Raw genomic sequence first — 15,537 nt, 5'->3', positions numbered from 1 at the left:
CACACCCACCATAAACCTCCCCCCTCCACCACCTCCCTCCTACGAATGACCCAGTTGGAGGTTGACATTCAGAGCCTGGTAGGAGCCATTATAAAGGCCTTCCCTCAGAAGTTTAATTGCGCTAAAATGGAATGATCTACTTGGAGAAAAGGAATATATCCTAAAACCTTTGTCACACAATTTATAAAAAATATTGCAAAGGCACACAGCTCTAAATCTACAAATCTCAGATCATAGGAGTCTTTTGTTTTCTACTTTAGTTGAAAATCTCGTTTCTGATATAAAGAGGTTACTTCAAAGTAATGAGGTTGCATGGGCAGGCCAGCTCCTTAATGTTATTATTGAGGCTGTCATCTAATTCTTTGAAGAATTAAAAATAACTGGCCTTGCCTTACTAATTGAATATTTACAAAAACTAAACTGTGGCTCTAGAAGAATCCCAAAGCTCATCCATCTTTCTTACCAGTCCCAAAGCCTCCCCTATTCATCTCAAAATGATTGCAGATACTGTAAAATGTCAGGACTTTGGAAAAGCGACTGCCCTGCCCTTCAGAAGAAGAAACACTTAAATAGCAATTGTCTTAGGCCCAGCCTCCTCGGACAGGCTCCTCTGAGTCCTCTTCTCAACTAAGGCCTCACCTTGGACCTGTTAAAAACTTCAGACTCTCAACACAAATAATTTTGTCCACCTCCCATGAACTTCCTCAAAATGCCTGCTTGTAAAAGCTCAACGCTGCCAAGAGAATTTATTGTTTGTCCCAGTCAAAACCTGTTAAGAGATAAATCTGCCCTTGAAAACCCTCTTAGATTGTTATCTAGCAAGCTTGCATCCTTTCTCTCCCTCTTTGACATTTAAATCTTCTACCACCCAGCACTGCCTTCTCAAGGACTTCAGAATCATCTCCTTAAAATGCAAATGTTCAAGGAATTAAATGTGGCTCTCTAAGGGGTGCCTTGCTTTTATTTGTACTATTGCCTCCTCTCATAAAATAGGAGAAATTTATTTCTCTTCCTGATAAGCATCACTTAACACTCCCCTTAACAAACCTCCAATGCCTTTTTCCTTAGCATACTCCAGCCTTTAAAAAGTAACTTCTTAGTCAACTAAAACAACTGTCTTAGGCTGAATCACAGCCTCCATCAGATTATATATCAGGGCAAATAAAAAGCTCTTAAGGGTCTCCCCCTACAAATATTGCTTAAAAACTTTAACCCTATATTGAACAGATTAACTAACAACTTGGTCCATCTGCTAGAAACATAATTTGAATAAAAGTGAGGTAAAGATGAAAACCAGCTCTTATATAAACTAGTGAGTTTTGTATTAGGTCTGTATTTTCTATAAGGTCTGTATTTGTGTCTACCTGTATGTTAATATATGTATGGTATGTATATGTGGTATTTTCTTCCTCTGGATGGTTTTGCCAAATTAATTTATAAAACACCTTAAAAGATCTCTATTCTAAATGGGCTTAAAAAAAAATAAGAGCTTTTAAAAATTAAATATTCCTCCAGTCCCTCCCATCAGGAAACTTGCACAAGCCTCTTAGATAACCTCATCCACCAGAGGGCAGACAGCAGAAGCAAGAGGAACTACAATCCTGCAGCCTGTGGAACAAAAACCACATTCACAGAAAGATAGACAAGATGCAAAGGCAGAGGGCTATGTACCAGATAAAGGAACAAGATGAAACCCCAGAAAAACAACTAAATGAAGTGGAGATAGGCAACCTTCCAGAAAAAGAATTCAGAATAATGATAGTGAAGATGATCCAGGACCTCAGAAAAACAATGGAGGCAAAGATCGAGAAGATGCAAGAAATGTTTAACAGAGACCTAGAAGAATTAAAGAACAAACAAACAGAGATGAACAATACAATAACTGAAATGAAAACTACAGTAGAAGGAATCAATAGCAGAATAACTGAGGCAGAAGAACGGATAAGTGACCTGGAAGACAGAATGGTGGAATTCACTGCTGTGGAACAGAATAAAGAAAAAAGAATGAAAAGAAATGAAGACAACCTAAGAGACCTCTGGGACAACATTCAACGCAACAACATTCGCATTATAGGGGTCCCAGAAGGAGAAGAGAGAGAGAAAGGACCCGAGAAAATATTTGAAGAGATTATAGTCGAAAACTTCCTTAACATGGGAAAGGAAATAGCCACCCAAGTCCACGAAGCACAGAGAGTCCCACACAGGATAAACCCAAGGAGAAACACGCCAAGACACATAGTAATCAAATTGGCAAAAATTAAAGACAAAGCAGCAAGAGAAAAATGACAAATAACATACAAGGGAATTCCCATAAGGTTAACAGCTGATTTCTCAGCAGAAACTCTACAAGCCAGAAGGGAGTGGCATGATATACTTAAAGTGTTGAAAGGGAAGAACTTACAACCAAGATTACTCTACCAGGCAAGGATCTCATTCAGATTCAATGGAGAAATCAAAAGCTTTACAGACAAGCAAAAGCTAAGAGAATTCAGCACCACAAAACCAGCTCTACAACAAATGCTAAAAGAACTTCTCTAAGTGGGAAACACAAGAGAAGAAAAGGACCTACAAAAACAAACCCAAAACAATTAAGAAAATGGTCACAGGAACACACATATCGATAATTACCTTAAATGTGAGTGGATTAAATGCTCCAACCAAAAGACACAGGCTTGCTGAATGGATACAAAAATAATACCCATATATATGCTGTCTACAAGAGACCCACTTCAGACCTAGGGACACATACAGACTGAAAGTGAGGGGATGGAAAAAGATATTCCATGCAAATGGAAACCAAAAGAAAGCTGGAGCAGCAATACTCATATCAGATAAAATAGACTTTAAAATAAAGAATGTTACAAGAGACAAGGAAGGACACTACATAATGATCAAGGGATCAATCCAAGAAGAAGATATAACAATTATAAATATATATGCACCCAACATAGGAGCACCTCAATACATAAGGCAACTGCTAACAGCTATAACACAGGAAATCGACAGTAACACAATAATAGTGGGGGACTTTAACACCTCACTTACACCAATGGACAGATCATCCAAAATGAAAATAAATAAGGAAACAGAAGCTTTAAATGACACAATAGACCAGATGGATTTAATTGACATTTATAGGACATTCCATCCAAAAACAGCAGATTACACTTTCTTCTCAAGTGCGCACAGAACATTCTCCAGGATAGATCCCATCTTGGGTCACAAATCAAGCCTCAGTAAATTTAAGAAAATTGAAATCATATCAAGCATCTTTTCTGACTACAATGCTATGAGATTAGAAATGAGTTACAGGAAAAAAAAGTAAAAAACACAAACACATGGAGGCTAAACAATACATTACTAAATAACCAAGAGATCACTGAAGAAATCAAAGAGGAAATCAAAAAATACCTAGAGACACATGACAATGAAAACACGATGATCCAAAACCGACGGGATGTGGCAAAAGCAGTTCTAAGAGGGAAGTTTATAGCTATACAAGCCTACGTCAGGAAACAAGAAAAATCTCAAATAAACAATCTAACCTTACACCTAAAGGTACTAGAGAAAGAAGAACAAACAAAACCCAAAGTTAGCAGAAGGAAAGAAATCATAAAGATCAGAGTGGAAATAAATGAAATAGAAACAAAGAAAACAATAGCAAAGATCAATACAACTCAAAGAAAAAAAAATTTAAATATTCCCCAAACTCTCAGAAATATAGGAAGCAACCCAAATGTTTTTCAAGTTCATGTGATTTAGAAACTGAGCAGAACCTTGAGCCCCCACCCCACCCCCAAGTACAAAGGCCCCTCTATGTCCCCTGCCTCTTGTTTGTAGAAAAGCTGAAGTCTCCCAGGCCTCCCTGAGTCACCAAAAAGCAGGCTCAAGTTAATGATTAGGACTAGAGAGTCACAGAATCTTTCAGTGTCTGGTGCACATTCCTGAGCTGTTTTACAGATGCTCTAACTGCCACCAGAGGGAAAAAGCTGACTGCATGATGACCAGACTGTAGCCATGACATAAGGTGCTCCACTTGAGCAGTACTGAATCTATGGCTAGCACATCTCTAAGAACTGGCCTCAAAAGAATGGGATTAACATTATTGCTCATAATAATCTATATCTTTGTGGGCATCAAAATAATTGTAGCTTGCTCTGCCCATATATATAAGTGGGCAACTAAAATTGTCAGCAAAGAAATGCTACAGACCCATGTCGACATCTTTCACTCTGAGAATACAGTGCCCTATGTCAGCATGAAGAAGTTACAGAGAACAGACCTTCACCCCTAATCCCACAGAAATGGAATGATGTCTGAAAAGTGGGGATTTGTAAGCAGCTCTTTTGCCCCTTTCCTGTTTGCCTATTTCTGTTCCCCTCAAACCTTATAGGAACGAGATCACTAGACAATTTAACCTAACTCCTGACTTATGCTCTCCTGAGTGCACACCATGCCTTGCCTAACCTGTGGATTCTTTTCCTGGATTAAAAGAAGCAAGAATGAAGAACTAAGGAGTTAAAGAATAACTAGCTCTCTACCCCCAGCAGCCCCCTTAGCAATCCTGCAGGCAGATCACGCAGGCAATATAACATCTGAAGAAAGAGTCAGCCAGTCTGCACCCAACGGGGAATGATGCAGAACCCAACTTCCTGCCTCAATGATTCACTGAGATTCTTTCCCCTTTTTCCTTTTAAAAATTGTCATGGGGCTTCCCTGGTGGTGCAGTGGTTGAGAGTCCGCCTGCCGATGCAGGGGACGCAGGTTTGTGCCCCGGTCTGGGAAGATCCCACATGCCGCGGAGCGGCTGGGCCCGTGAGCCATGGCCGCTGGGCCTGCGCGTCCGGAGCCTGTGCTCCGCAACGGGAGAGGCCACAGCAGTGAGAGGCCCGCATACCGCAAAAAAAAAAAAAAAAAAAACTGTCATGGCTGAGCACAATCTTCCAACTTGGTCTTGGGACATGAGTTCACCTCTTCAGATTGCTGGCTTTTCTAATTAAAGCAACTTTCCTTTCTACAAATACTTGCCTCTCAAGTATTGGCTTTTGAGAAGTGAGCAGCCAAATCTGAGTTCAGTAACAATTTGTGTAAATCTTTGATAAATAAGACTATTTTAATACTGTTGGTTTAATAAAAACAGCTGCATCTTCTGAGTTATCAGCACTGAGTATGATATGAGCATACATTTTTCTTTGACGTGGGTTTACTAGTCAAATGAGCTAATATTATATTTACTAGAGGTTTAAGATTATAAAATTTATAGATTCCATTTTAATCAAATTAAATTATTATTATGAAAAACTTTATTTCAACAGTAATTGTGTGTTATAATATGTCTTCTTAGAAGTAGGTTCCAAAATCTTTTTGGTAACCTGAAACTAAATTTATATTGAGTTAAATAATAGATATTCATTGAATATCTAGATCATTTCTAAATAAGATAAAACACCAAAACATTAACTACTGAATATAAGTTTAATTTTATCTACTTTTGGCTTCTTATTTTTACAGAGAGCTAAAGCTGTTTGGATCTGTTAATAAATGTGTTCATTTTGCCACTCTGAGAAATTATACTATGAAGAAGCATATCCTCTAGAAGTTATGAGATGGTATAATCATAAAATTTGCTAGTATGCTACAAAATGCTGGTATGTGACAAGCAATTCACAATTGTTTACTTCCTGGTCTTCGTGGAAAAATAGAGGTTATTAAGTGTTGAAAATTATAATCAATATATAAATGAAACTTCTAGAAATAATAAGGATGAAGGAAAAACCTCTTTATGCAAAATATTCAAGGAATGAGGGGTGTTCTTGTCAAGGGAAAAGATTGTAATTCTGTCCTTAACATCTCTGTCTATTTAATATGTTGAACTGCATGAAAATCATGGTCAAATAAGAAGAGACTCTTAACCTTCCCTAGCTTATATCTGTATAGGTAAATGTTTTTAACATAAATATTCCAGGAATTAGATGTAATTTCTAAAAATCTGTCAACGCCTTTTTTGTTCACTATTATATTCTTATGCTATTTTGCCTGATAGTATACAATAATGGCATAATTTTATCATCATAATTCCAGTTGCTCTCATCAGATCTTTAATACAGCCATTTTAAGCCTTTATCATTCACAGTTATCGTTTTATTCCAGTGTTTTCCAGAAAGCTCTTGCAATCGGCTACTATCCAGAATGCTTCATCTTTAGCAAAAAGGACTGCCTCTGAGACCCATGGCAAGGATTATAACAGGTAATCTGGGGTATAGACTTCTGATGGAATTGCTCAAGTAACTTTGAGACCGTGCCACTGGACTGAGTAAAGATTCCAGAACTCTAGTGCAGAAGCCAATGGGTTCATAAAACTGCTAACCCAAGACCAAGCAGAACAAATAATTAATTACATGGGACTGAGTGAACTGCTGAAGGAAGATGATAATTTTTATGTGTTTTTTACTGCTGGTTCATTAATATTCTGTTTTCTGGGTATAAGGTTTCTCTTAAGCTATCTATAACTCATGACTATTTAGTAGATTATACCTTTGTAAACAAAAGCAAAACATTTCTTTTTCTCCCTACCTGAACCTCCCAGAATTCAGAAACTCTTACAATACTCTTATTTATATGGCAATATAGCTATTTACACAAGTTCAGTAAGAATCTGTTCTCCTTGTAACAGGACATAATTGGAAAAATTGGTTATATTATCAAGGCTTTGACTGAAATGTCATACTTGAGAAAGATATGCATAGAATCAAATATGACCAGACAGCTTTAAGGAACTAAGGTTGACATCATGGAACCAATGCTTATAAAGCCCTCTTGGAAAAAAACAGCCTGATACCTGACTTATGATGTTCCCAGCCTACAGGCAAATAAGAAAAGTCACTTCTTGACAGGCCCAGGAAACAGAGTATTTTGGGGACCTCAAGAAGAGAAATTCACCCAAATCTATAGGTACTGAAGATAAGTATGATGACAGATTGGCTTCCGAGCGTGGAGAGGCTTTTAAAAGTCCAATCTGAGGGACCTTCCTGGCAGTCCAGGCGTTAAGACTTCACCTTCCAATGCAGGGGGTGCAGGTTTCATCCCTGGTTGGGGAGCTAAGATCCCACATGCCTCGTGGCCAAAAAACCAAAACATAAAACAGAAGCAGTCTTGTAATGAATTCAATAAAGACTTTAAAAAATGGTCCACATCAAAAAAAATCTTTAAAAAAATAAATCAATAAAAGTCCAATCTGAGATTCTTTAAAAAACTTCCAGCAAAGCAAATTTTTAAAAGCCCATGTGGTCAAATACCATTTTTGCTGCACTTATGCAAATAATCAGGCCAAATTTAATGAGACTAGACTTATGTTGTGAACAAGAATCATCTTACTTTGTTTTTCTTTGATCAAAATGGTGGTAATTGAGAGAGAAATTTTATGTTTCAACAGAAAACTATAACCCATCCTGTGGATTATCAGATTCTAGTCCTGTTCATTGTCTTTGCGCTATTTTTAACCTCTTTATAAACTGGATCCTTCTGTCTTGCACATTTTCAGCAATTAATGTTTCCAATTTTTCTACTACCCTCTTCACTTGGTGTCACTAAGAACTATAAAACCTGACTGCCCAGTTCCTTATTGAGACTCTAGGTTGTCTTGTCCCAAAGTCCTGTAAGCTGAAGCAGGACAACTTGACATAAACTTCAAAGGACTTATTGCTGCAACAGTTTAGGCCACTGAGGAAGTTCACCAAACATCCTCATCTTCCATGCTCTGCTCTAGGAAATAACCATGACCATGACGCTGATGGTCTCATTCATCACCTAAAGATGCTTCAAGCCCAACATCTAGAAATCTTCTTGACTGGCTGCCCTTCGGACTCAGAAACTAGGTTTATTGTCTACTCTAACCACTAATCTTTGTTTTCTTTTCATTTCCTTGTTCTAATTTATGCTCTTTTCCTCCTTTTCAGATCTCTTACCTAGCATTTCCTAACTCAAATCTTCTTTCCAAGTCAATCAACCTAGATTCCTTTTTGTGTGAAACTTCTAGGGAAGTTACAGATAGGAGAAATGTGGGGACCCACTCAGACCCCTAGAGTTGGTATAAAGATTATTTTTTACCTTTATAAAGTGAAGATAAAAAAAAAAAGTGAAAACATTTGAGCTAAAGAAGATGTAGAGAGGAACCTTATCTGAACTTCCCTTACCTGACTAAAGCAGAGCCTCCAGAAAAATATGGCTGCCATTAACCCCCTTCAAAGGAAGTTTCCTGTGAATTCAGCTGCCTTGGAGACAGGCTGCCCATTTCCATTGGCATCAAAATGCCCAAAAGAACTTTCCATATCTTCCCATTCAAGCCTCCTCCGAAATGCCTCCTCCCACCCCCACCCCCCGGAAGTCTGGTATATAAACCTTTTATCTCTGGTTATTAAAGAAATTACCCATCAATGAAGAGTACTCCTGTGCATAAATATTAATAAATTTTGTCTCTTCTCTTGTTACTATGTCTCTTATCAATTAATATGCAGGCTCGCAACCACTGAACCCAAGCTATAAGAGGAATAGTTTTCCTCCCAACATAATCACTTCTTCTTATCTTTCAGAATCAGATCACACCAGTCCTTTACTATTCCAAAAGGAACAATAATAGAAAACCTATCAACACAGTCAAAGAATGCCAGGAAATGGCATTCTTTGCACATTTCCATCATGCAAAAATCTAATTTTATATATGAGTCAGTAGGTGGCACCAAAGAAGAAAGAAGTGTATCTTGGTAAATGCAAAGAACGCTCTGAGTCCTGGAAATCTAATAAAACCTACTCTCTAGAAGGTCTGTGTTCTGTTTTATCCTTAAATATCTTATTTAAACTGAAAACTGGGACTTCCCTGGTGGCGCAGTAGTTAACAATCCGCCTGCCAATGCAGGGGACATGGGTTTGAGCCCTGGTCCGGGAAGATCCCACATGCCTCGGAGCAACTAAGCCTGTGCGCCACAACTACGGAGCCTGCGTGCCACAACTACTGAAGCCCACGCGCCTAGAGCCCGTGCTCCGAAACAAGAGAAGCCACCGCAATGAGAAGCCGCACACTTCAACGACGAGGCCCTGCTCACTGCAACTAGAGAAAGCCCACGCGCACCAATGAAGACCCAATGCAGCCATAAATGAATAAATACATAAATAAATAAATAAAATAAACTGAAAACTGCCTCAAGACTTCATTGAAAGTAAACCCAAAAATCACACAAAAAATTAAAACTTAGAAAATACCTTGAAAAAAATTTCATATATTGCTGCCAGAAACTGATTCTAGATATCCATCTTGCTGGGTTAGACACAAATCATATTGTATTCAAGAAATATGATGTCTTACCAGCTGTATATCTGAAGCCTGTGATCCACCTTGGCAGAAGCAAGAGGATAAGCACAGAGAAATTTGTCCTATAAGCCAGAGGAAAAGGAGCATCGTGGCAGTTCCTAAATCTTTTGGGCATTCCGGATGGGAGGGCAGGGACCATTCATCTCTAGAAATATATGTGAAACCACAGAAATTGCCCCTAGTCAAATGTTAGCCTTTCCACAGGCTGTAAACCAGAAAAGGACTGAGCTCTTGCCACCTCATGGAAAGGCTTTTTTATTTTTTCCTGTTTCTTAATAAAAATATTCAGCGATATCAGGAAAGAATATTTCCTTAAATTTCTTAAAGATACTTTGCACATTCATCTTGCCATTCTTCCCCATCACAAACTATCATCAAAGCGGCACATCACTTAAAATGTAGTTACTAAACTCACTTAGCTATAACAAAAATTAATATAAATAAATAAAAGACTAAGTTAAAGAGAGACGTCCCTCTTCTACAGTCACTGATAATACTCTAGCGGCTAAGGTAGTGTAAGCAGATAGGGTAGGGTGTCCCCAGAGAAAGAGAACCCCAGAGAAAGGGTAGGGTGTCCCCAAGAAAGCATGGCTTTCTTGATAGAAAAGAAGCCATTTCACCTAAGCCATTTTGTGAGCTAAGCCTGGCCACAATGCTTGCCCTTGAACAGGTCTCAGTAATTAACGATTTTAAGGGCAGGAACAAAGGAAAAGCAGTCAAGAAACAATAGTTCAGCAATAAAGCAGAGTCCTAGTTCCTCCTCAAGAATATACGTCACAATCTGATACATATTTTTGAGCTCTGCAGGAACTAAGCCCCCCCCCCACACACACACCCTACCAGGTAGAGGATGGTGACTACATGCTGAGACCCCAGACTGGTCGGAACCTAAGGAATGATGATGTTGACCTTTTCTGACCCCCTGACTTCTATCCACTAAAGTCTGGACTCTGTCCATCTTTGCCCCAATTCTATGCTGACTTCTCTGCTCAAGCCCCTTCATGAATATGCACGTACCCTTAGCTTAAAACTTCCCCAATTTTGCTGTTCGGAGAGACACTACTTTGGGAAAGATCCCTGGTGTTCTCCTCACTTGCTGCAAGTAATAAATCCCTCCTTCTCCAGCTCTTTGCCTTGGTTGTGTCTTTTGGCTCGACACCCACCAAGAGGCAAACCCAGTGTTTCTGTAACAATAGTGCTTCTCCCTAAGTCCTCCTCTCCAACAAGGTCCAAGCTGTAGGCCTTGATGAAAACAATTCATATTTTATAGCAAGACAAGAAAATTTTAAACATAAAATTTTTCTCTGGGCTTCCCTGGTGGCGCAGTGGTTGAGAGTCCGCCTGCCGATGCAGGGGACATGGGTTTGTTCCCCGGTCCGGGAGGATCCCACATGCCGTGGAGCGGCTGGGCCTGTGAGCCATGGCCGCTGAGCCTGCGCGTCCGGAGCCTGTGCTCCGCGACGGCAGAGGCCACAACAGTGAGAGGCCCGTGTACCGCAAAAAAAAAAAAAAAAAAATTTTTCTCTGCCCATTTGGGCCTCCTCCATCCCCTTTAGTGTGTGTTGTGCAACTGCATTAACGAGACTTCCTTAGGAGATAACATTCCTTCTTAACCTCATCAAGGGTCACAATTCCTTAGAAGATAACTTCCCTTCTTGATCTTGTAAAGGGCCATGATGACCCATGACCCACTACGTGCTTTGTATGTGTAGATCTGGATTCTGTAAACTGTCAATAATACATCATTTGATGTAAAACCCTTTGTCTCAAAATTTTATATACCTGGGCTTTGACCTCTAATGGGCGGAACAGTCCTCAGAACTTTCTGAAAGACTCTTTCCTGGGTTATAATCCTCAGGTTGGCTCAAATAACATTTTCCATTTCTTTCTTAGATCGATTATTGATTATGCTTTTTCATCGACAGCCTCCACTTACCCTGGCAAATTCCATTGGTTTGGGAAGAAGGCACATGACCATGACATCAAAGCGAACATCACATACTGTCTTCAACCACTTGGTGACAAACTGAGGCTTCAGCTTTTCCACTAAACTTCCAACTTCATCATCCATCATATACGCTGTGGAGTGAAACCACTGAAACACCATGGCCACCAGCCTGGCCAAGCTTTCCGTAGGGGTGTTCTCACTGGGCGTGCAGAGGCTCACCTGGAAATAGGTAGATCAGACTCTCCTTCAGCCTCCTTACATAATTATTACATGTTTGGTAAAAGACGAAAACAAAAGAAAGATGCCCCGTATAATCCATTTGAAATAGGCAGAGGTTTTTTCGGGGTTTTTTTGTTGTTGTTCTTTGAACCCTTTGAATGCCCATTTATTTCTTTAAATTTCTGAACCACTTTAAGAATTACTGAAATATGATTTGTTTAAATTCTTATTAAAACTACATTTATGAGTAATTGAAATCTCCCCCCCTGGACAGGAGTGACATAATACCACTGTAGGGTAACTGCTTTACCTTGTCCTTCTCTTCTTGACATCTGCTGCAGCTTATTCACTTAACAAGAGGTAGAGGCCTTTTCTGGCTTTTGGTTTTGTTTTTGTTTTGTTTCGTTTTTTAATGTACAACTTGTCAATATTTGGCCAGGGAAACAAGTCTTTATAGCAATTGTATCTCTATCTTTTGGGCCAAAGTTTTTTTTGTTTCTTTGTTTTTTGTTTTCTGTTTTTTGGGTTTTTTTGAATTTTATTTATTTTTTTATACACCAGATTCTTATTAGTCATCCATTTTATACACATCAGTGTATACATGTCAATCTCAATCTCCCAATTCATCACACCACCACCCCCACCACTTTCCCCCCTTGGTGTCCATATATTTGTTCTCTACATTGTGTCTCTATTTCCACCCTGCAAACCGGTTCATCTGTACCATTCTTCTAGGTTCCACATATATGTGTTAATATATGATATTTGTTTTTCTCTTTCTGACTTACTTCACTCTGTATGACAGTCTCTAGATCCATCCACGTCTCAACAAATGACCTAATATTGTTCCTTTTTATGGCTGAATAATATACCATTGTATATATGTACCACATAATCTTTATCCATTCGTCTGTCAATGGGCATTTAGGTTGCTTCCATGACCTGGCTATTGTAAAGAGTGCTGCAATGAACATTGGGGTGCATGTGTCTTTTTGAATTATGGTTTTCTCAGGGTATATGCCCAGTAGTGGGATTGCTGGGTCGTATGGTAGTTCTATTTTTAGTTTTTTAAGGAACCTCCATACTCTTCTCCATAGTAGCTACATCAATTTACATTCCCACCAACAGTGCAAGAGGGTTCCCTTTTCTCCACACCATCTCCAGCATTTTTTGTTTGTAGATTTTCTGATGATGCCCATTCTAACTGGTGTGAGGTGATACCTCATTGTAGTTTTGATTTGCACTTCTCTAATAATTAGTGATGTTAAGCAGCTTTTCATGTGCTTCTTCAGCATCTGTATGTCTTCTTTGGAGAAATGTCTATTTAGGTCTTCTGTCCATTTTTGGATTGGGTTGTTTGTTTTATTAATATTGAGCTGCATAAGCTATTTATATATTTTGGAGATTAATCCTTTGTCTGTTGATTCGTTTGCAAATATATTCTCCCATTCTAAGGGTTTTCTTTTTGTCTTGTTTATGGTTTCCTTTGCTGTGCAAAAGCTTTCAAGTTTCATTAGGTCCCATTTGTTTATTTTTGTTTTTATTTCCATTACTCTAGGAGGTGGATCAAAAAAGATGTTGCTGTGATTTATGTCAAAGAGTGTTCTTCCTATGTTTTCCTCTAAGAGTTTTATAGTGTCCGGTCTTACATTTAGGTCTCTAATCCATTTTGAGTTTATTTTTGTGTATGGTGTTAGGGAGTGTTCTAATTTCATTCTTTTACATGTAGCTGTCCAGTTTTCCCAGCACCATGTATTGAAGAGGCTGTCTTTTCTCCATTGTATATTCTTGCCTCCTTTATCAAAAATAAGGTGACCATATGTGTGTGGGTTTATCTCTGGGCTTTCTATCCTGTTCCATTGATCTATATTTTTGTTTTTGTGCCAGTACCATACTGTCTTGATTACTGTAGCTTTGTAGTGTAGTCTGAAGTCAGGGAGTCTGATTCCTCCAGCTCTGTTTTTTTCCCTCAGGACTGCTTTGGCTATTCGGGGTCTATTGTGTCTCCATACAAATTTTAAGATTTTTGGTTCTAGTTCCATAAAAAATGCCATTGGTAATTTGATAGGGATTGCATTGAATCTGTAGATTGCTTTGGGTAGTAGAGTCATTTTCACAATATTGATTGTTCCAATCCAAGAACATGGTATATCTCTCCATCTGTTGGTATCATCTTTAATTTCTTTCATCAGTGTCTTATAGCTTTCTGCATACAGGTCTTTTTGCTCCCTAGGTAGGTTTATTCCTAGGTATTTTTTTGTTGTTGTTGCAGTGGTAAATGGGAGTGTTGCCTTAATTTCTCTTTCAGATTTTTCATCATTCGTGTATAGGAATGCAAGAGATTTCTGTGCATTGATTTTGTATCCTGCAACTTTACCAAATTCATTGATTAGCTCTAGTACTTTCCTGGTGGCATCTTTAGGGTTCTCTATGTATAGTATCATGTCATCTGCAAACCGTGACAGTTTTACTTCTTCTTTTCCAATTTGTATTCCTTTTATTTCTTTTTCTTCTCTGATTGCCATGGCTAGGACTTCAAAACTGTGTTGAATAATAGTGGTGAGAGTGGACACCCTTTTCTTGTTCCTGATCATAGAGGAAATGCTTTCAGTTTTTCACCATTGAGAATGATGTTCGCTGTGGGTTTGTTGTGTACGGCCTTTATTATGGTGAGGTAGGTTCCCTCTATGCCCACTTTCTGGAGAGTTTTTATCATAAATGGGTGTTGAATTTTATCAAAAGCTTTTTCTGCATCTATTGAGATGATCATATGGTTTTTATTCTTCAATTTGTTAATATGGTTTATCACATTGATCGATTTGCGTATATTGAAGAATCCCTGCATCCCTGGGATAAATCCCACTTGATCATGGTGTGTGATCCTTTTAATGTGTTGCTGGATTCTGTTTGCTAGTATTTTGTTGAGGATTTTTGCATCTATATTCATCAGTGATATTGGTCTGTAATTTTCTGTTTTTGAGTATCTTTGTGTGGTTTTGATATCAGGGTGATGGTGGCCTCATAGAGTGAGTTTGGGAGTGTTCCTCCTCCGCAATTTTTTGCAAGAGTTTGAGAAGGATGGATGGGTGTTAGCTCTTCTCTAAATGTTTGATAGAATTCACCTGTGAACCCATCTGGTCCTGGACTTTTGTTTGTTGGAAGATTTTTAATCACAGTTTCAATTTCATTACTTGTGATTGGTCTGTTCATATTTTCTATTTCTTCCTGGTTCAGTCTTGGAAGGTTATACCTTTCTAAGAATTTGTCCATTTCTTCCAGGTTGTCCATTTTATTGGCATACAGTTGCTTGTAGTAGTCTCTTAGGATGCTTCGTATTTCTGTAGTGTCTGTTGTAACTTTCCTTTTTCATTTCTAATTATATTGCTATGAGTCCTCTCCCTCGTTTTCTTGATGAGCCTGGCTAATGGTTTATCAATTTTGTTTATCTTCTCAAAGAACCCGCTTTTAGTTTTATAGATCTTTGCTATTGTTATCTTTGTTTCTATTTCATTTATTTCCACTCTGATCTTTATGATTTCTTTCCTTCTGCTAACTTTGGGTTTTGTTTGTTCTTCTTTCTCTAGTACCTTTAGGTGTAAGGTTAGATTGTTTATTTGAGATTTTTCTTGTTTCCTGAGGTAGGCTGGTATAGCTATATACTTCCCTCTTAGAACTGCTTTTGCCACATCCCGTCGGTTTTGGATCATCGTGTTTTCATTGTCATGTGTCTCTAGGTATTTTTTGATTTCCTCTTTGATTTCTTCAGTGATCTCTTGGTTATTTAGTAATGTACTGTTTAGCCTCCATGTGTTTGTGTTTTTTACTTTTTTTTCCTGTAACTCATTTCTAATCTCATAGCGTTGTAGTCAGAAAAGATGCTTGATATGATTTCAATTTTCTTAAATTTACTGAGGCTTGATTTGTGACCCAAGATGGGATCTATCTTGGAGAATGTTCCATGCGCACTTGAGAAGAAAGTGTAATCTGCTGTTTTTGGATGGAATGT

The 15,537-nt window shown here is 38.4% G+C and overlaps 1 protein-coding gene across 4 annotated transcripts in view; it reads right to left on the bottom strand.

The window, feature by feature from the left end:
* UNC79 (unc-79 homolog, NALCN channel complex subunit) overlaps positions 1-15,537 on the bottom strand; it is a 246,911-nt gene that overhangs the window by 121,626 nt on the left and 109,748 nt on the right. For all 4 annotated transcript variants that reach the window (XM_029239760.1, XM_029239759.1, XM_029239763.1 and 1 more), the window contains one exon: positions 11,301-11,531. In XM_029239760.1, the coding sequence (XP_029095593.1) occupies positions 11,301-11,531 (231 nt within the window). The remainder of the gene's footprint in view (positions 1-11,300; positions 11,532-15,537) is intronic.

This window comes from Monodon monoceros, unplaced genomic scaffold (assembly GCF_005190385.1).
Source record: "Monodon monoceros isolate NGI ecotype Baffin Bay Population unplaced genomic scaffold, NGI_Narwhal_1 Super_Scaffold_21, whole genome shotgun sequence".
Classification (NCBI taxonomy): domain Eukaryota; kingdom Metazoa; phylum Chordata; class Mammalia; order Artiodactyla; family Monodontidae; genus Monodon; species Monodon monoceros.
Note: the sequence above shows the minus strand (reverse complement) of the source record. Positions and strands in the feature narration are given on the sequence as shown.